Below are 19,323 nucleotides of genomic sequence, written 5' to 3'. Positions count from 1 at the left end.
GACGAAATGGCAACCTCACCTCGGCCAACTGAGACACGCACTTTCCGATCGACTCGATTTGCATTTCCACTTTTAGACAGGGACTCTCTTCGGCATTGTTCCGAAAGCTGGCTTAGCAGCTGAACGATCATTGATCCTTCGCTTGCCTGTTCTCTGACGCTCTCTTCGTCCGATGCGGCTATCCCAAACAGTCTTCACTCTCCGACATCGGTCAAATCATTCGAGCACTGTGTAGTACAAAAGGGCTTGTCTCGATGGGGGGTTATGCATTTTACAAAAAAGTGTTGGTCTCGACAAATTGTTCGATCCGGCGTCCTTTGCGAGCTAGCCTCCCTCGACCCGCTTCCCGTTACTCGGCCAGCTTTCACACACTGAGGCGCTTGTGGGTCTGCCATGCACCAGCGGCGATCAACAAGCTGCTTTCCGCGGACGGCTAGGGTCAAAAGAGGGGTCAAGGGTGAATGGTTGTTTGCCTCAGCCTCCAACCTCCACTCTCGGTGTTGTTACCTAGCTGGCTGGCCGGCGCGGCTGTTCCGCCTTGCGCCGCCTGCTGCTGCTGCTGCTACTGCTGCGTCTCAGGCAGGGTTCAAATTTCTCTTGTTTAGCCCCTGTCTCGCGTGCCGCGCCAATTCACGCGTAGAGAATGCCTTCTCGTACGATTAAGTTGGAGAGGGAGGGAGGCATCACGTGAAGATTGAAGCCTCTTTTTGGTGAGTCCAAGAAGAAAGGTCAGCGACCTCTCGACACTTTTTGCATAGCTTATGCCCGTTCGGCTATCGCAAGCCCATCATCTTGCCATCTCGTACACTATCATCGCAGGTGCAAATCATCGTTGACGGACGGTGTCTACTTCGAAGCATATCTCATCTCCGACATGCCGCGCCGTATCCCATCACAAGTGCCGCAGACCGTCTCGAGGTTGCTCGAGTCGGGCTTCCTCAAAAAGCCTCCTGCATGGTTCGATGCGGTCAACAATCACCCTCCCGTCACCGTGCCCGCTCGTCACCCTCACCAGCGTCCGGAAGAAGATCTCCCCGTCCGCCTGCGTGCATCTCGTCAGACAGCGCCCGCCAAGGTCGGATCGTCCTCCAAGACGGCTGCCGCAGGAACCTACGGCCGCGACACCACCAACTCGAAGAAGAAATCGCGCACATTGACGCCCAAGCTCACTCCCAAACCCATCGTCTACGATGAGGACAGGATCCGACAGCAATTCTTCCGCGACCACCCGTGGGAAGCGTACCGACCAAAGACGCTCGTCGAGATGAGCGAGCAGGTGGGCAGCGAGACGCGGGTGCACGGCGATCCCAAGCGACTCCGCTCGTACGGCCGCAACCCGAGCGTTGAGGACTTTGTCGCCTGCACCCTCGCCGCACACCGCCAGGGGGGTCTCTCGCTGTCGCAAGCCTACCACAACACGCTTTCCTCGTACCACGGCCTCAAAGCCGAGCACGAGCATGCAACGCGCTATGCGATCCTCGAGGCTAAATACTACGGAGCCGACTTGGGCAAGTCCGAGACGCAGCGTGGATTCGAGAAAGAGGACAAAGCGCTCGAGTCGTGGGCTGCATGGGCTGCCGGAGGAATGGCGGGTGGCGATGCCGCCAGCGGCGCTGATGCGCAACAGCAGGCCAAGGCGGCGAGGGTCAAGCGCACCGACCAGACTTTCACCTCGGGCAATGCTTACCTCGAAGCAGCCAAGGCGTTCAGAGACGGCAAGATCAGCCCCGACCGTCTCGGAAGCGTTGCTCAGACCGCGCCGAGCCAGCAAGCGGCGTCCTTTGCAGGTGCAGACAGCAACAGCCTGAGCTCGTCCTCCGACGCTGCAGACGACTTTCTCGGCCTCGCCAAGTCGGCCATGCGACCAACAGAAGCTGCATCCAGCGAGTCACAGCCTGCATCGTCGAGCAACTAGATGAGCGCGCAGCCCGGTGCAGCATTTCTGATCTGTATTCTTCCTCGTGTCGTTGCAATCCATAGCATCCCCGTTCCTAGCTACTAGCGTTCGCCGTACGGGTCTTGCACGATCGAAGTGTTTTAATGTTTCTGTGTTACACTTCGCAAATTGTCTGATTGGCTCCAGAGGTAAAGCCCAACGGTGTCCCCTGAGGTTGAACAGAGAGCGAACAAATCCATTTTGGAAGGGAGGACAGAAAAAAAGGAGGTGCAAAAAGAAGGCAATATAAAGAATCGACCAAAAGCCAAAAAAAGAACTGCAGCACCTAGGATTCCCGCGTGGTCCCCCACCGCAGTACTGACTAGGCGATACCTTGCTTAACTTCGCAGATCGGACGGGATGCGGTGCTTTCAAGGTTCTATGGCCGCAGATGGTTGCCATAGCCTGACAACCTTTTATAACTTAGTTCTACTTTAGTTTTGTTTAGTCTTAGGTGGTACCCTCTCATTGGGGGATCGCGGCATTGTCGAAGAAGGCGCACTCCATTCCCTCTCATTCTGACCTCTCAGAAGAGTGCAGTAGACTGCCATCTGCGTTGTTGTATATACTCTGCAGCCTCTACCGAATCAACTTGCGAGGATGACGAGGCAGCGATGGCGTCGCTATCCTATGCAGATCACCTCAGATCGGAATCGAACAGAAGCGAGGCAGGTGATAGCTCAATTCACCGACTTGTCATCGGAGCCAGAGCTGCACGCTGCAGTCTGCGAGGCTCGTGATCTCGACCCAGCTCTCGACTGGCTCGTCCCCTTTCCAGAACGTGGAACGGTATCCATGTGTTCCGAAAAGAAAAAGGAGAGCAGCTGCGGTTCATGTCTCACGTCGGCACTCAGACGACCGACTCCCGTGCTGTCAATCGTCAAAACGCGGATCAATTGGGAGCGGAAGTTGATGATGGTGACGGCACGGCACAATGAAGCAACAGACAGGACTTGGCACAGCGACGCGGAAGTCCGTCGGGCTCGGCGAGGACGGGAAACTCGAATCAAATCATTCCATCCCGCCACAGCAGCTCGCTGCTGAGGGAGAGGAGAGAGGGCAGTGTTGGTTTCAGGTTTCCGAATTTTTAGATCCACGAGACGGCGGCTGTGTTTGCCAAGCTTTAGAATTGATCTGCAAACATCATTCGAGAACGCCTCGGCTGCTGCTCTCAACGCTGTCGCTGCTCGCTCTCCTCGCTGGATCGTGTTGGTCATGACTACAACCAAGCAAGACCCACAAGGCCCCGCGTTCTGTTCGCTGTCAGAAAATCTTTTGGTACCCATGGAGCCCAACTGCTCCTGGTCCGTTTGTCGGCGAATTGAAGTCGCAGCGGAAGAGCGACCTCTGCGGTCGGGGAGACGCGCTCGCAGAAAGAAAAACGCGAAACATACCAGCGGACTCTGCATGTCATGCAAGCCACGCCAGCACACACTCGCGAGCTATTTTCTCTTGGGGAGACGAGCAGTGACAGCAGCGACAGGAGTAGCGAAAGTCTTGGCACAGATTAATGCTGGGTTCTCGCCCTGCTCGGTTTCTTTGCCTCCGCTCGCTGCAAGTTGCCTGCGGTACGCTGGGCGACCGTGTCCGAAGCGGTGCTTCTTGGCGCTCTCGATCCATCAAATCCTGCAGACGTCTTGGGATCCGTGCTGCTCTTCTGCTCAATACCGCCCTTTCACCAAGGATTCGTGTGTAAGTGTCGGGTGGACTAAGGCCAGTGGGGAACGACGATTTGTTGCTCTCTTGTCGCAGTCGAAGTGCATCCGGAGCATGGGACTGCAATGCGAATAGCGCTTGTCTGCCTCTCCCTCCGACACTCCGATCGTGCATCTCATTCCGCTCAATGTAGCCCTGCTGATTTGAGCAGCAGACAAAGTGGGATGGATCGCGCTTTCGACTTGCGTGCTGTTCAGCTGTGTTAAGTGACCGACGAGCAACAAAGGGGTTCCGGCGTCTTGAAGGCGATGCGAATCGCCTGCCAAGCTCGTCAGCTCGACTGTATGTGCATGCGTGTGTGTTGTATGAAGTCTTGTTCCCTCCTTCATCCAGCTCGCCCTTGCTTTCTCCCCTCCTCCGTCCAACAGATTCTCCTTCTCACCACCATCCCCTTTCACCTTTCCTTCCTTACCGCCCCTGCCTTGTCCCACAAACACCCTCTCTCTCGGTCAGTCGACGCCGTCTCGTCTGCTCCTACACAGTCTTTACTGCAGTCCTCTTCCTTGTCGCCCTTATAGTCCTCGCGTTCCGACGTTTCATCCCCATCTCCTGACCCCTCTTTTCGCGATTATAAACGCCCCATCTCTCGTCATGCGTCTCACCACCCTTACTGTCGGAGCCATGGCTCTGGCCGCTCCTCTGGTCTCCGCTTCCGGATACCACGAGCGAGGCCTCGTCGACCCAAAGCACCACCCCGCCGGCCACCTGTTCGACAAGCGCGGAGATGAGCACCACAGCCTCACCAAGCGTCAGCTCGCCTCCACCTCCAAGAACGGCATGCCCTACCCACCCGCTGGCGCTGACCCGCCTCCCGCCAGCTCGCTCCCCAAAGCTTGGGTCGACCGCTACAACGCCAAAAAGGCTGCCGGTCTGATCCCCAACATCCCTCGATCCATCACCGACCCCAACACGCGTGCTACCGTCTACCCAGCCGGCACTGACATGACCAACGTCTGTTCCTGGACCGTTCAGAAGTGCGACACGGGCGACATCTGGCTGGCTCCAGACAACTACGTCGCCATCACCTTTGACGATGGTCCCACCCCGCAATCGCCAGACCTGATCAAGTATCTCCAGGCACAAGGTACGAGCGCGACCCACTTCCTCATTGGCAGCGCAATTGTCTGGAACCCTACCGCCATGGACCAGTACGTCAAGGCGGACCCTCCCATGCATCTCGGCGTTCACACCTGGTCGCACACTCTGCAGACGGGCAAGAGCGACCTCGAGATTCTCGGTGATCTGGGCTGGACGATGCAGATCATCTACGACTTGACCGGAAGCGTGCCCATGTACTGGCGTCCTCCTGAGGGCGATGTCGACGCGCGTGTCCGCGCGATTGCGACACAGGTGCTCGGTCTGCAGACCGTCATGTGGAACAAGGATGCCGATGACTGGTGTCTGCGTCAGGGCAACGATACTGCGCAGCTCACCACGTGCACCACCGGTGTTGGCGCGACCAAGCAGAGCGTCATCAGGGAGATGACCAGTTGGGCCAACTCGGGTAGCGACCGCACGGGATTCATCTCGCTCGAGCACGAGACTACCGACCAGGCCATCGACTCGTTCAAGAGCTACCACCGCGCGCTCAAGCACAACAACTGGAACATCGGGGCTGTCCCCGAGCTGCAGGGCTTGCCGTACTACCAGAACCAGTGGAACCTGACTTCCAAGAAGGAGGCCGTGGACAGCATCTTGCCTACGCGTGAGCCCATCAATGTCGTCCACTCGGATGCCCAGCGTGGTAGCTCCAGGGCTCCCGACACGAGCGCTTACGCTAATTTGGATGGAAGCGGTGCGAATGCCAAGGCTTCGTCGTCGGCCAGTGCTGCTGTGGCCAGCGCCAGCACTGCTCGTCCTCTTGCTTCTTCTACTTCTGCCTCAACCAGCGGCTCGGGCGGCAGTGCAGCCTCCAAAGGCGGTCCGAACTCCGGTGCTGCTAGCCTCCTCACCGGCGCGTCGACCGTCAGCCTTGGCACCGTCGCTGCTGTCTTTGCTCTGATGCTCTAAGTAAGACTTGTAGGGACTCGCCCTCCGTCAGCGCCTCCAGACGGCGGAACCTGCTGTCCAGTTGCATCGACCACTCCACGAGGGCTCGCCTGACAGCCAACTTGCATTTCCGACTTCCCTACATTCACTCGCTCCTTTACACCCTTTTCGACTCGCCCGTTTGCTCGATATCTGCACATCTCTTCTCGGTTTGTTTTGTTTCAATGTCGATGTTCTCCTCTCCACCCAAGCTTCTCATCCAGGAAGCGGGTATGGATTTGAGGGGTTACGATTCTACTTGGTGTGTGCGTGCGGTCGAAGCTGTGCAAGATCAGACCGATAGCTTGGGGCTTGCTGAGTTCCGGTCGGGAGACGCGACGCTTGTGCAATAATCGTGTGCGAGATCCTGCACAGCTAGGGGCCGTGGCTACAAGCGGCAAAACCGAAACGACGGATGAAGCGAGGGGAAAAAGGGTCTTGTGACAATCGCCGAAAGAAAAAAAAGCCTTCAGTTGGGTCCGCCTTTCCACTCCCGCCCCACCTGACCATTCTATGTCGCCGGAGGTGTCCTCAGCACAGACAGCGCCGCTTGTGCCTGACACAGGGCTCTCAGTATCAATTGCAGAGACAAAGCAAGGAAGAGAGCTGAACACGGACGGGCGCGTAATACAAAAAGCAGCATCAAAAAGGCGTCGCATAACCGGGCATTCGGCCTTCCATTGCTTCTGTAAGCGAAGTTGGACAGGTTCCGTCCCATTCGCCGTCAAAACATTCCGTCTCCCTTGGCGTCCCTCCTTCCCACCTCGTCACTGTGACTTACTGGCAATGTCAGCTTCATGAACGAGCCTGTCTATTATGACTTCACATTGCTGTCAAGGCCGCAAGGCAACGACAACATCGAACGGGCAAAAATCAACGAGACAAAGCAATGGAGCGCGTACAGTGAGTTTCCATGGTACGGCGATCGAACTGGTCACCGAAGGAGCGGAGGTGGTAGAGAAGCGCCTTTTCTATCTTACCTGCGGACCGTGCCGCACAGCAGTGGCGAATCGAAGCCGTGGTGCAGGACGAAGATCATGTGCCCCGGCACCCCGGCTTTTCGGTCTCTCGCATCACATGGTTGCCTCTGTTTCGCCACCCTCCCCGCCGATTGTTTGCTTGTCATCGCTCGGTCTCCCCATGGAAGCAGCGGATGTGTCAAACCCAAAGCTTTCGGCCACACTTTTGAGCGGTCGCTTGCAACCGGCTTTTGGTTCTTTCTGCTGTGCTTGTGTTATGCTTGTGGCACCTGAGTGATGAGGAGACAAGTGCATATATATGCTTGCCCTTCCTTCGAGACTGCACTTCGTACGTAAGCCTAGATTGACCCACAATTACCTCTCCTCTCTCACCACCCTTCACTGCCTACCAGCCATAAACACGATGACAAACACCCTCATCCGATGGGACGACCCCAACGTCGAATCGGGAGCAGGTGCCACCGAAGATGAGCTGATCCACGAAGTCGAGCGACAGATCAACACGGCGCAAACCGCCGTCTGGGAGTGTCACCGACACGCCTTCTCCGGCACACACGTTAAAACCCAAGGCATCGTCAAAGGTGAGCTAGAAGTGCTCCAAGGTCTCGACTCGCACCTCTACCAGGGTCTCTTCAAACAACCCGGAGCCAAATTCCCCGTCGCCATGCGCTATTCGACAGAGACGACGGACCTGATCGACGACCGCGTTCCGCAACCCCGCGGGATTGGTTTGAAAGTGTTCGGCGCTCGCGGCCCAAAGCTGCGACAGGACATGAAGGATCCCGAGACGCAGGACTTTGAGTTCAACTCGTGCGCCTTTCTCGAGCTCGGCAACGCCCGGACGTGTCGTGACGTTATCGCTCTGCGTCTGCTGCATGGGGCTGACAACCAAGCGCTCGATGCCGATCTGAAGAAACGACCCGACTACAAGGTGCAGAACGCTCGAAACGTCGCGCCCAACGTCCACCTTGCCGCACAGCGTCAATACTCCCAGGCGGCCATCCGATACGGCGACCATGTGGTCAAGTACCGTCTGTTGCCGACCTCTGACGCGCAAAAGGAGCTGGCAAGCAAGACGGTCGGCGAGAATGACCACGGCAACACAGTGCTCAAGGACTGGCTGCAGGACTACTTCCGTTCGAAGGCGGCCACTTACGATTTCCAGGTGCAGTTCCTAGAGAATCTGGACGAGCAGCCGATCGAGGACGTGCGTGTGGAATGGGACCAGCAAAAGTATCCTTTCGTCACCGTGGCCAGGCTGACGCTGCCCCCGCAAGAATCGTTTGCACCAAAGCGAGTGAGCTTCTGGGAAGATCACAATCGACTCGACGTTTGGCATGGCCTTGTGGAGCACAAGCCACTCGGATCGATCAACCGCCTGAGAAAGGGTGTCTACAAGGCGTCGGCTGCTTTCCGCCGCAAAATGAACGGCCGCGGAGAGATTGTTGTCGACGATGTTACGCAGATTCCTGATTAGAGAATCTTGCTCGTTCTACTTTCTTACCTGCCTCACTTTGTTTCGCAAACCGAATGCAGACGTAGTGTTATTGCTCTGAAACCTTTTGCAGAGTGCCTTCATCGGCCTGGAGGCCGTCTGTGGATCTTTGCATTGCTGATTTGCTGTGGTAGTGTTCAGAAGTCGATGGTGGGTCGTGCCTTGTATTTTCGAGTGGCTCTGGAAGGTAGAGTATGCATCATGTGGTTGCCATGGAGCTCAAAGCGAAGGTACCCTGCATCCGATGAGTCGAGGCTAGGGGCCAATGGAACCTTGATGGCAAACACTGCGTTCTTCTTGGGTATAGTCCGGGTTGCATTGGACGATGGCTGTTGCGATGGCGGAATAGCAATGATGAGGGTATGCTCGGTCTCTTTGACAACCAGGCCGTGTTGCGAGACAAGCGATGGGTTCGCAGCACGGACGACCTCGACCTCTGCTCCGCACAGATCGGCCTTGATGAGGGCTGCTTGAATCGCGCTGACGGTGCCTGATGACATTTGCGCCAAATTCCTTGGATCGAACTGCGGATTTGGCACGAGGTGCCCTTTGCTGTTCATAGCTACGATGTTGAGCAGCTGTTGGATGTAGGAGCGCCACATATCGTGCAGCGGCTTGACTAGCTCGTAGCTGATGTTAGCGTCGACCTGTTCCAGACCCATACGTTTGCGGCGAGAGCGGCTGAGAGACCTTGTGGATGTTTTGTCGATCTTTTTGGCTTGGTTTGTCCTATGCCGAGGTGCCGACTGTAATCGCTTGAGCTGCCTGGTAGCATCCGACAGTAGTCGCTGCTTGCTTTGAACGAGCTCCTTTGTGGAAGTGCCATCGCTGTCTTCTCCAGAATCAGCCACTATTTCTTGCGCTTCGTCTGCTTCGTCTCGACTGGCTGCTTGCTTGGCCGACCGACCTGCGACGATGCGAAGCCTCTTGAGCTCTGACAACTCGCCTTTTACTCTCCTCTTGCGTTTGGCCAGCTTACGTTCGGCTCGGAGGCGAGCGCTATCATCGTTTCCGCCGGCCTTGGGACGGGCGCGATCGAGGTTGGTAATTTGAATACGGCGTTCCTGCAGTCGCTCGCGATAGTACTGCGACACCTGCGCATCCGAGACCCTTTCGACGTCCAACGCCGCTCGCAACAGCTGATGAGCTGCGCTGCTAGAGCCCGACCCGCTTGCCTCTGCGTAGTTGCCGTTCATGTTAGACAAACTCTTTCAGAGGGTGTCGAGTGCTTCCCACAAGTCGCGAATTGATCGAATGACTCGATCGATCATGGCAGGGGCTGAGAAGGTAGCTTCGAGCTGCATGACGAGGTTTGTGAAGTGCAGCAAGAAAAAAGGCATCCAGTCCCGATCCGAGATCCGGACTCTGCAGCATCGATCCCTTTTTTCTTTTCTTTCTCTCTCTCAAGCATGTTAGACCAAATAACTAGCAGAAGGTGGTGGGTGACCTTCTGGTTCTGCCGGGCGGAGTTGTAAGCTCACCCTGCACCACTGCAGACTGAAGAATCGAGACCGGATCTCAAAGTCTAGACTTGATTGGAGCACGTAAAATCTGCCGTAAACTCTCGGCTGCGCAGGGCAGATTCGACTAATGCGCCTCTGCAGGGCGCTGTGCCCGGAGTCAGGTTAATATGGAACCATGACTTCCAAGCAGAAGAAGCGTTCATATGCCCGTGCCTTGTCAACCGGACAGATTATCGTCGATCAGCCCGCTCATGTCCTGGCGGCAAGGCGTGTCAGCTACTCGAGTGAGATCTATCTACCTGAATGATTGTAATAGTAGGGACTGAATGATGGTGCGGCGCCGTGGCTACTGCTTCCTTGCTGTTCTGACTGTCGTGAGGTGAAGGCTGCAATGTCGAAGCTTTATGCTCGGACATGGGTTTGAGCATCAGCTCGGCTGCCTTCCGAGGGCACAAGTGAAACAAAACGATCAGCTCAGCTGGCACTACTAACGCCAAAAGACATTCGATTCTTGCAAGCGAAGAGCCGCTCTCCGGATCTAAGCGAGACGACGCTTCCAGGCTGGCACCGGCATTTGAACAGAGAAACAAACATACTCTGAGCATGGTCATGCCTAGACGACGCCGGCAGACGCACCGGGAAATCTTTAGGTCAGACCGCTCATCAACAGCCTCGTGATTGTGTTTCTCTCTACTGGTGAGGATGGACACGTCCGTACGCGTCCCGCTCGAGGATGCCCATTGTAGTCGACGGCATTTGCTCCTGCCTTGCATGGGAAAAACCTGAAAAGAGCAGCGACCAAGAACCAGTTCAAGATGCTGCAACAGCATTTTACCGCCAAATCAGTTTATCTCGCCTCGTCGTGTGGTATGGGCGAACGGACGATCGCCCGCATGCTTGGTTGTTTCACGGCTGCGCGGCATCTCAGTTCACAGCTGCGCGGCATCTCAGCTTCCGTGCATTCCTCTGCTTGTGGGATGGGAGCCTCGCAGATAGTGATGGGACCGGCCCCCTGAGTCTCGCGAGGAGCGAACTAGCTTGATCCGCTGCATGAGAACCAGGCCCACTTGACTTTACCGTGCTCTTGCGCTCGACTGTACCACCCGAGAAGACTACTGCATCCTTTTGCACAGCTGTTCGCTCGACGACAGCAGTATGTCGAGCCAGTCGGAGGCTCACAATGTTTGCGAGCACCATGTCTCAGTCCCACTCGAGATTCTGCTTTTGCACACCGCTTTGTCGCTCTCATGGCTAAGCTGCACTGCAAATTGAACATTGCAACTGGATCGTGAGGTACGACATCGCCGGTCTCATGGACTTACTGAAGCTGTATCCCTGTCTCTTTTATCCCGCCTCTTGCCAAAGCTGGTGATTGATATCTTCAAGGTGTCACGCGCATCTTGTCGAATGAATCTGACGACGTGCAAGCTAAAAGAGAAGGAAATACCAAAAAACAAAAACAAAATTACAGGAAATTCATGAACCGCGCCGACATTGCAAGCGACTCGGCACGAGGTTCTGGACCCTTTCTCCTTCTTCTGGCAGCGTTGTTCGAACTCTTCTACGCACGCGATGTTTCTGTTTCTCACTTTTTCACTTTTTCAATTTTTTTTTTTGGGTGGGCGAGCCAGCCGGCGCTCCTTTCAAACAAGGAGATCAGGGTCGCAAAGTTCACATGGGCAAGGGCCGTCTGGTCCTCTGCCCATCTCCGTTAAGATCCATCTCAAGATTGCTTGCATCCCGTCTCCACCGTCCGGAGGTTGCAAGCAAAAGCGTTAGATCGAATCTCTTCCATCCGAGACACTGCCTCAGATTGCAAGGGCGTCGTGTATGTGGGAAGCGGGCCCGCGACCCCCGCCGCCGCCGCTGCTACTACCTTGTGCTTGATGGTTATGGTCATGAAGTTTTCTCTTACACACCCGCAGACACACACACACTCTCTCTTTCGTGAAAAGCTAAGCTGTGGTCCTGACGTGCAGCGGCAACCCACCTGCTGCTCCTCGTGCTCAGCTCCGACGAAAAAGCGAGCAAGCACATTTCAGCCACGCACTCTGCATGGAGCGCCCGTAGAAAAACCCATGACGGGGCTCTTCCAGCAGTCTCGGTTTCGTGGCTTTTGTTGCCCCCCTCCCCCTGTCGATCCTCCTCTGATGCCGCGTCGTGAGGCCCTTCCGGTCTTGCTCGAGAGAGTTTCCCGTATCTTTCTCCGCTGCCTGATCGCACATTTCACCGGAACCCTGAAACGGTTTTCTTTTCGTGTCGGACAGCGCATCCCGCCCAAAAAAGGCTTCTTGTTGTCTGGCCTGTCCTCGTGAAGTCCGCCGGTGTTCCCCTCAGAAGACAAACCCGGCTTTTAGAGGCTAAGTCGGCAACATTTTCAGCTTGTCGGTCGCTCGCCGCGTGCCTGAGCAGCTCTGGATGAGGATGTGTGATTTTGGCCACAGTCTCGGTAAAGCAATGCCTCCGTTGCGTGAACGGACGGAATAACTCGACCGCTTTGCTGTGCCATGCCATGCCATGCATGTTGTGAGGTTCCATGCCATGATGCCATGCCATGCCTTGCCCTGCCCACGTCTCTGTCAATGCCGTGCCATCTCCTCTCGGTCCCTGGGAGCCTTGCTCAAGCCTGGCCTGATTCGAGCTCTGCCTGACAACTCTCCCTGATACCACCATCTCAACTTCTGCTTGTACTATAGCTTGGCTCCTGATCCTCACACTCTGTTGTACCAGGAGCTCTCGGCTGCTCAGCACTGAGCGCGGATCCCAGCCCGACACAATCACGAGTCCATCCCTCCGCCATCCTTGCTTGCTTGCTACTTCTCTCCATCGGAACCTCCGACCAGCCGGACGAAACGCGCTCTCTCCCCCAGCAAAGGACAAGGGTGCGACTCGGCTAACTCCCATCGGCGCTCTGCCTTTCCCACGCTCGGCGAGACGTAAACGCAGTCGACTCGCTGTCAGCACACTCGACACGTTCGAGTTCAATCATCAAGCCGTTTTACTGGTCGCGCCGGCAGGCAACATTCCTTTGAACACATACACGCCAGTTCATGGAGACAGCAACAAGCCGGACGATTCTTTCCTGGTGACCCACCCATTCAGCCTCGTCGCTGTCGATTCGAGGTCAGCCCAGCCCAATCATACGTTTCCCAGTAAGTGCCCTCAACCGACCAGGTACACTCAGAGCCACCTACAATCCTGCCAACACCTCGACGGCATCTGCAGCAACGACCGACTGTACCAACGTCAGGCTGCACCGTCGTCGTGCATTCTTGACACTCTCCGTTCTCAATGACGCCATCGTTCATCGGTGGTTGTCGCAAGCGGGTCAAGTAGGGATCGGAAGCTGCTTGACGCTCGCTCCCCACCACAAGCTCGTATCGGCATTTGCGGAGCCGCCAGTTGGCGCTGGGGTGGTCAGACTGGGTTGCACTCGCTGCTCGATGGTGGGGGAAACAGACCCGAGTTATTCCCAGCCAAGTATGCTCTCTCTGTCGCCATGCAGTAGCGGTTTTACTGACTTGCCCTTTCATCTGCATGATCACTTCATCCTACCCTTGCAGGACGATTCCGGCTAGCGGCAGTTCCCCCACCGAAATCATCATTGTTCGGCTCCTCTCGTTCGCCTGCTTTCCGGTCTCAAACACCCATAGTCGGCGCTGCGTCACCCTCCTACCCCGACCATCGAACCGCACGTCTCTCACAAGAAGCTCCCACCGTAGTCCAAGGGAAAAGGTCCTAGCGTGGTGCACCTCGTAAGCAAAGAGCACATAAGTCTTTTTGACCCAAAAGCAGTCAGAGCCCACCTTGACCCGAAAATGTCTCGTTCTGAAACCGACGAACGCGAAGCAGCTTCGGCAAGTGGTAGTGCCGCTGGTCCATCGCAACCATCAGAGCATCCTTCTCAGCGTCGGAGTCGACCCGGCTATGGCTATGCAGTCGATGAGACACGTCGATCTCATACAGCGCACGATCTACATTCGGATCCATACAGCCAGCATCCCGTATACGAATCCGACCCACGCGACACGGACCGATCCCAACACTCGAGGGGTGGCGGGGCCTTGAGCTCTTCGCAAGAGAGGCAGTACCAGCACGAGCTCGAGATGATGAAGGCTCGAGAAGAGCGGGAGCGTATGTATGGCAGTGAACAAGCGGCGCGGTCCGGCCGACCAGCGCAGGCGGATCATGCCTATGGCGGTGTAGCTGCGCAGCGCGATGCCGTCGACGAGTTCGGACCTCGACCTACGACGAGCGAACGACCTAACTTGGACGGGTTTTCTCGCGTCGAGAACGGAAAACGGTACCGACTTGTCGTAGTTCAGCATCCGAGCCGCGCTCGAATGTGCGGGTTTGGAGACAAGGATCGACGCCCGCTCAGTCCGACGTTGATCGTCAAGCTTGTCATCACGGACGAGGCGACCGACGAAGAGATCAGCCCTTTGGACGTCAACACGTCGCTCTTCCTGCTTGCGACCGATCTGTGTCATCCGGAAGATCTGATGTTGGCACCGCGCAACATTCTGGTGCATCATCACGCCTCGTCGTTGCCCGTCCAGCCTACGCAGCACGGCGGTCACAGCGGATACCCCAGCGACGAATTTGCATATCGCTCTGGTTCCAACTACGGCAGCTATGGGGACGGCGTTGCACCCAACGGCGATTATCGATCTGCCAGTGGTGCGCGCCCCTCCAACTCGCCGGACGGCCGCTCCATTCCAGGCGGGGCTGCCTCATCATCGTCGTCGTCTTCGGCGGTCCATGCGTACGATCGATCTCCGCACGGTCAAGCTTCTTCGTCGTCGATGCAGTTTGGCGGCGGCAATTTTGGCCCGCAAGGTCAGGCAGAGTCGTACACGAGGAATCTGGTCGGTGCCGCCGTGGCCAGCGCATCCGTGCTCAAGGACGAGCAGGACAAGTGGTGCACGTTTTTTGTCTTCCAAGACATCTCGGTACGAACTGAGGGTGTGTACCGTATCAAGCTCATGTTTGTCAACCTCGAGGTCAGCGGTCGTGTAGGGACCGGTGTCGCCGAGGCGCTTGCAGAGACGTACACGGAGCCGTTTACGGTTTACTCGCCACGACGTTTCCCAGGCATGTTGGATCCGACGCCGCTCTCGCGCAAACTGGCGTCGCAGGGGATCAAGATTCCCGTGAGGAACGATAAGAAGAAGCAGCGCCGTCGCAACGACGACGGTGGCGAGGGCGACTACGATGGAGCGTCGGGTGGGGACGATGATGACGAGTAAGTCTTGTTATAACAATTAGCTTCAGTACTATATACACAAAGGGGCAATCATCCAAGGCGGCAAGCCATGCTTTGTACTAGCTACACAACATGCGTGTGATGTACAGTGGATGTGATGCTTCTCTCGGAGATTTAGCGACTTTCACAGAGTGCTTTTAGGCATGATGATTGGAAGATGTTGAGTTTTCTTGATAATTGTTAGAGCTTGGTTGATGACATGCGGAAAACCGCTTCCGGTCACGTGTACGGGATTAGACGGACGCAAAATAAAACGCAGCAGGCCACCGCTCTCGTCTGATCCGAACCATTCGCACCGAAGCTGGTGATGAGAAATTCGGAAGCGAATCAATCGACGCCGATTTCGCTCTCGGGCTGCACCATCTCCAAATCGCAATCACCTCTTGCCATCTCTCTCTCTCTCTCTCTCTCCCTACACCACACCCACACACTCTTCAACCTATCCTATATCTTGCGCACATCATGGCATCTCGATTTGCAGCTGGCCTGTTCGGCCGTAACTTGACCGCTTCCGTCGGTCGTGTGCAGAAGGCGGGCGGTGCCGTCCGCCGTCTGGCTACGGCTGCTGGCGAGAACGAGTGGCTCGCCGAGCGCGCCCACCACAAGGAGCACGCTGGAAGTAAGTGTCAGTCAAGGCGATGAGGTCGATCTCGGAGGAATCAGATGGATGCACGCAAGCGGTGCAAGTCGACGTATGAAGGCAGGAATGTCGGAAAGGGTTAGAGAGACGGGACAGCGCATGGTATGGTTTTGGTGCTAGCGAGGCTTGGTCTGGCAGAAGTGGCTTGCATCGCGCGGCCACATCGTCTCGTCAAAGGTTTCCTCTGGAGGAGAGTCGCAGGGAGAAGATCGAGTGACGGGTGTCGAAGAACAGAGGCGACCCATGGGTCATGGAACAGCATCTCTCCGCATTTTCGAACACATCGCCTAGCACGGCTACCCAGCTAGACAACAACTGACCTCGCCTTTCCTCTTCACCCTATTCGTCAATCGAACAGAGTCTGCCGACCTCTGGCGCAAGGTCTCGCTCTACGTTTGCATCCCTGGCTGTAAGTGTCTCGGCCTACTCCTCCACACGTTCCGTCAACCCTGTTCTGACGCCTGTATCCCTTCTGTCTTCAATCTCGTTGTCTCGTCGACTTCCTCTTTCCAAATACAGCGATCGTGCTGGGCGTGTACATCTACGGCATCGAGAAGCACCACTACGACCACATTGTGCACGAGTACCACGAGAACGACAACCAGCCGCCCGAGCGCACCTTCTACGAGTACAACAACATCCGCAAAAAAGCCTTCCCCTGGGGCGACGGCTCCAAGAGCTTCTTCCATAACGACATGATCAACTACGCTGTCTCGCCTTAAGACAAGGGCTATCTAGTCCGGGCGGAGCTAGGGTATGGTCGTGAGGGTGTAGCGACTGAGAGCGAGGATGCGCCAATTTCATAACTTATACGTGTTCGAGGCACAGGCTGTGCGGTGTGGGAAGCGTGTTGAGAACGTGTGGGCCAGGTTGTGTGTGTGTGTGAGAGAGGTCGTGGTGGTGGACGCGCCTTGAGCCAACTTAGGCGTGGATGTCCGACGAGGCTCACGTCTTGCCAAGTCTCGAAACACCTCTGTTGTTTGTCCGGGGGGCCAGAGGCGTGTTTGCTGCTCGTGCCGCAACGTCGTTCGACGGGCTCTGGCTCTTCGACGCTCCGCAAAGCGCCGCTGTCGCCGCTGGCGCTCTTGCCCGCTTGGGTCGACACACCTACTCACCCGCTCGGTGCCCCAGCTCTGCACACCCAGCTCTCCCCGACTGCCACACAGACACACAGACACGCAGCAACGCAGCAACGCATCATCCACCGCTCACCCATCGAACGCACACTCTCTCTCACACACACACACCACAAGACAAAGCAAAGAAAAGAAGACTGAATGTGGAACGCAACAGACACCAAAGAAAGAAGAAAAAGAGCGATGGACACGAGCCGAGAAAGCCAACTTGCGCACATGTCTGAGCAACACGCGCATAGGGCAGCGTCCGTTCTGCGTTCTGCGTTCGCGCCAAGCAAGCGAGAGCAAATACAAGAGGGATCCCAACATCGACCAGACCTTGTAGGATAGGGCGATACCGTTGATCGAGGGCACAATGTGCGTGGTGGGGGTATGCTATAAACTAATAATGATTGAAAACCCCCTCTCTTAGCTCGACGCAGCGCCTCACTGCTGAGGCTCCAGAATCATCTCCTGAATGCGCCTAGCCAACGAACTGATCTCACCCTCCGCCGACGTACCGTCGTCAGACCCGCCACCCTCGGTCCTCTCCTCCTCGCCACTCTGGTCCGCCGACAAAGACGCCAGGTGCTGGATCAACGGCAGCAGCTGGTCCGAGCTGCGAATGTTCTCCTCCAACTGCGCATCGCCCGACTCGAGCAGCTGCACAATCGTCCACACGGCAATGTGCTGGAACGTCGAGTCCTGCGATTCGAGGAAGCGGATCAAGTAGCCGTGCAGTCCGCCCTCCGGCTGCGACCACACAGCGTTGAACGGCCCGTAATCGTCCGATTTCGACGACAGGTTGCCCAGCGCTGCCGCCGAGTTGCCCTGCACTTCGACCGAAGGCGAAGCCGTCAGCGGAATGAGCACTTCGCAGATGCCCATCTCGAGCAGCTGTGGCTTCAAGTCCTCCGACAGCGCCAGCACAGCCGCGCACGCCGTCATCTCGCTCTGCACGCTCAAGGGCACGTTGAGCACCAACTCCTTGATGCGCTCCACGGCACCCGCCTCGACAATGGCCGTCTTGTTGCGCTCGCTCGACGCGGCCAGGTTGCGCAGCGTCGAGATGGCGTGGCACTGGATCTCCTCGTTGTCCTCGTGGCTGAGCAGGTCGATGAGCGGATGCAGGAAGCCGGCGTCGATGATCGGCGACTCGTTGGCAGGGTGAATCGAGACATTGCGCACGCACGCGGCAGCGGACAGGATGAGAGGCAAGAACGACGATCGCAGCAATCGCAGCAGCGGAGGCAGACCGTTGGACCGCACAATCTCGATCTGATACTTTTCGTCCGAAGCCAAGTTACGCAGCGCCAGCGCCGACTGGCACTGCACCTTGAGCGAGCTGCTCTCCATCAGTCCGATCAAGTTCTGAACCAGACGAGGTTCGGTCTGGGCGAGCTTCTTGCGGTTGGCAGCGTCGACGGCAATGTTGCTGAGGGCGGTGGTGCAGTAGTACTGGACGTCGGTGTCCGAGCTGCCGAGCAAGCCAACGAGGACCGGGATGGCGCCAGCATTGACGAGCTGCTGTCGGTTCTCGTCGCTATGTGTCATGTTGAGCAGCGCACCGGTAGCGTTGCGCTGGACACGCATGTCTTTGGATCGAGCCAGACGGGTGAGAGGCACCAGGGCACCCGACTTGGCGATCTTGGTCTTGTTGTCGTCGTGCGTGGCGAGGTTGGTGATGCAGCCGACGGCGTTGCACTGCACTTCGACGTTGGGGCTGAGCATCTGGCGGATCAGCGGCTCGAGGCCACCGAGCTTGACGATGAGCAACTTGTTTTCGGCGTTGACGGCCAAATTGCCGAGAGCAGCGCTGGCAGCTCGTTGCACTTCGACGTCGTGGCTCTGCAGCAGGAACATGATGGGCTCGAGCGTGTCTCGACCCACTTCGCGCACCTCCTTTTCGGTGATCTCGGCAAAGGCGAGCGCTGCGCTCCTCTGTAGATCCACGTTGTCGCTGAACGAGAGGGTGGATAATGCTCGCAGGGGGTCGCCAGTGAAGAAGTTGGTCTCGGAGCGGTCTGAAGGGGGGGGGGGGGGCAAGCAGCAAGGAGAGGCAAAGGCAAGATCACGGAATAATTGACATGCAGAAGGAAGCGAGTTAGTGATTGTTCTCGAACTGATACGACAGTATGCCAGCGGCAAAGTCATGCTGGCTGCATGGCCATGCTCCGCCAGCGATGGGAAAGAGTGAGGGCAGACTTACTTTCAAGGTACTGGAGCAGGTCAGCTACAGCATCTCGCTCATTGTCAAGCAAGAGAGGCTCGTAGTTGGCGTTTCTCGAGGAGCCGCACCCGCAGCAACTGCAAATGTTACCCATAGCTCAGGTTTGCGTTAGAGGTCTCTGCTCGTGTGCCCGATGATGTGGTTTCGAATGCTGCCTGGGGTCCAACGGTGCGCTGCGATCGATGCGATCCGTTTCAAGCTCTCAGCTGTGGTTGGCGTAGAACTTGGGCGAGGCAGTCGACAGCTTCCCTGTCCTGTAAAGGGTGAGCCGCGACGTCAGATCCGATGAAGACGACCAATGCGACCGCAAAGGAGGTAACTGCGAGTGGGTCACGAGGCCAGACTCCGTTTCTCGAGGGGTTCGGCTGACTGAGCCCGAGTCTTGAGCGCAAACGATGGTCGATGCGAGGATGGACACGATAGAAGATGCAATGGTTCGAGATGATGCGATGCA

The 19,323-nt window shown here is 56.7% G+C and overlaps 7 protein-coding genes across 7 annotated transcripts; 5 read left to right on the top strand and 2 right to left on the bottom strand.

Annotated features, from left to right (window-relative positions):
* Positions 1–874: 874 nt before the first annotated feature.
* EX895_006064 (uncharacterized protein) lies at positions 875–1,915 on the top strand (the record flags this gene model as incomplete). Its single annotated transcript, XM_029886656.1, has 1 exon — positions 875–1,915. One exon carries the CDS (start codon positions 875–877, stop codon positions 1,913–1,915), a length of 1,041 nt encoding a protein of 346 aa, XP_029736969.1.
* A 2,328-nt stretch (positions 1,916–4,243) lies between these two features.
* On the top strand, positions 4,244–5,662 carry EX895_006063 (uncharacterized protein; the record flags this gene model as incomplete). Its single annotated transcript, XM_029886655.1, has 1 exon — positions 4,244–5,662. The coding sequence occupies one exon, from the start codon at positions 4,244–4,246 to the stop codon at positions 5,660–5,662; it is 1,419 nt and encodes a 472-aa protein (XP_029736968.1).
* A 1,401-nt stretch (positions 5,663–7,063) lies between these two features.
* On the top strand, positions 7,064–8,137 carry EX895_006062 (uncharacterized protein; the record flags this gene model as incomplete). The annotated part of the gene is made up of 1 exon (XM_029886654.1): positions 7,064–8,137. One exon carries the CDS (start codon positions 7,064–7,066, stop codon positions 8,135–8,137), a length of 1,074 nt encoding a protein of 357 aa, XP_029736967.1.
* Positions 8,138–8,292: 155 nt separating this feature from the next.
* EX895_006061 (uncharacterized protein) lies at positions 8,293–9,351 on the bottom strand (the record flags this gene model as incomplete). Its single annotated transcript, XM_029886653.1, has 1 exon — positions 8,293–9,351. The coding sequence occupies one exon, from the start codon at positions 9,349–9,351 to the stop codon at positions 8,293–8,295; it is 1,059 nt and encodes a 352-aa protein (XP_029736966.1).
* Positions 9,352–13,436: 4,085 nt separating this feature from the next.
* EX895_006060 (uncharacterized protein) lies at positions 13,437–14,867 on the top strand (the record flags this gene model as incomplete). Its single annotated transcript, XM_029886652.1, has 1 exon — positions 13,437–14,867. The coding sequence occupies one exon, from the start codon at positions 13,437–13,439 to the stop codon at positions 14,865–14,867; it is 1,431 nt and encodes a 476-aa protein (XP_029736965.1).
* A 479-nt stretch (positions 14,868–15,346) lies between these two features.
* Positions 15,347–16,246, top strand: EX895_006059 (uncharacterized protein; the record flags this gene model as incomplete). The annotated part of the gene is made up of 3 exons (XM_029886651.1): positions 15,347–15,503; positions 15,883–15,933; positions 16,044–16,246. 3 exons carry the CDS (start codon positions 15,347–15,349, stop codon positions 16,244–16,246), a joined length of 411 nt encoding a protein of 136 aa, XP_029736964.1.
* An 840-nt stretch (positions 16,247–17,086) lies between these two features.
* EX895_006058 (uncharacterized protein) lies at positions 17,087–18,963 on the bottom strand (the record flags this gene model as incomplete). Its single annotated transcript, XM_029886650.1, has 2 exons — positions 17,087–18,663; positions 18,849–18,963. The coding sequence occupies 2 exons, from the start codon at positions 18,961–18,963 to the stop codon at positions 17,087–17,089; spliced, it is 1,692 nt and encodes a 563-aa protein (XP_029736963.1).
* Between the last annotated feature and the right edge of the window lie 360 nt (positions 18,964–19,323).

Source organism: Sporisorium graminicola, chromosome SGRAM_8, assembly GCF_005498985.1.
Source record: "Sporisorium graminicola strain CBS 10092 chromosome SGRAM_8, whole genome shotgun sequence".
NCBI lineage: Eukaryota > Fungi > Basidiomycota > Ustilaginomycetes > Ustilaginales > Ustilaginaceae > Sporisorium > Sporisorium graminicola.
Note: the sequence above shows the minus strand (reverse complement) of the source record. Positions and strands in the feature narration are given on the sequence as shown.